Here is a 502-nt window from a genome sequence, read left to right as displayed (position 1 = left end):
GTCTCTCTTCCCAGCAGAGATGTTCAGTCCCTTGATCCCCCTCGTAGCTCTCCCTTGGACTCTCTCCAGTAGGTCCCTGTCTCTCCTGAACTGGGGAGCCCCAAACTGCACACAGGGTTCCAGGTGAGGTCTCACCAGGGCAGAGCAGAGGGGCAGGAGAACTTCCCTGGGTCTGTGTCCCTCACAGGCCCTTGCCCACACAGCTCCCAGCACATCTGCCCCATGGCACAAGGACCCCGGTGCTGCCCGTGTCCCTTCACGCCCCCGAGCGGGCCACGCAGCTCACCAGAACATGATGGTGGCCACCGCATAGATGGCGAGAAAGAGCCAGATGATGAGGACGTCGCTGTGCATCAGGACCTTGCCGTACTTCAGGATGGCGGTGAGCGCCGTGACCGAGATGGAGAGCTGCACGAAGCCGGTGATGAACCAAGCCACCCAATGCACCGCGTTGTTCAGGCCCATCATCTTCATCACCTGCAAGGCCAACACCGCTCAGCAG

At 61.2% G+C, this 502-nt stretch overlaps 1 protein-coding gene across 1 annotated transcript in view; it reads right to left on the bottom strand.

Annotated features, from left to right (window-relative positions):
- The window catches only part of LOC104273251 (ATP-binding cassette sub-family A member 2-like), a gene marked incomplete at its 3' end in the record, with an annotated part of 4,300 nt that overhangs the window by 652 nt on the left and 3,146 nt on the right, over positions 1-502 (bottom strand). The window contains exon 8 of the mRNA XM_009868512.1: positions 287-477. Coding sequence (XP_009866814.1) covers positions 287-477 — 191 coding nt within the window. The remainder of the gene's footprint in view (positions 1-286; positions 478-502) is intronic.

This window comes from Apaloderma vittatum, unplaced genomic scaffold, assembly GCF_000703405.1.
Source record: "Apaloderma vittatum isolate BGI_N311 unplaced genomic scaffold, ASM70340v1 scaffold33354, whole genome shotgun sequence".
NCBI lineage: Eukaryota > Metazoa > Chordata > Aves > Trogoniformes > Trogonidae > Apaloderma > Apaloderma vittatum.
Note: the sequence above shows the minus strand (reverse complement) of the source record. Positions and strands in the feature narration are given on the sequence as shown.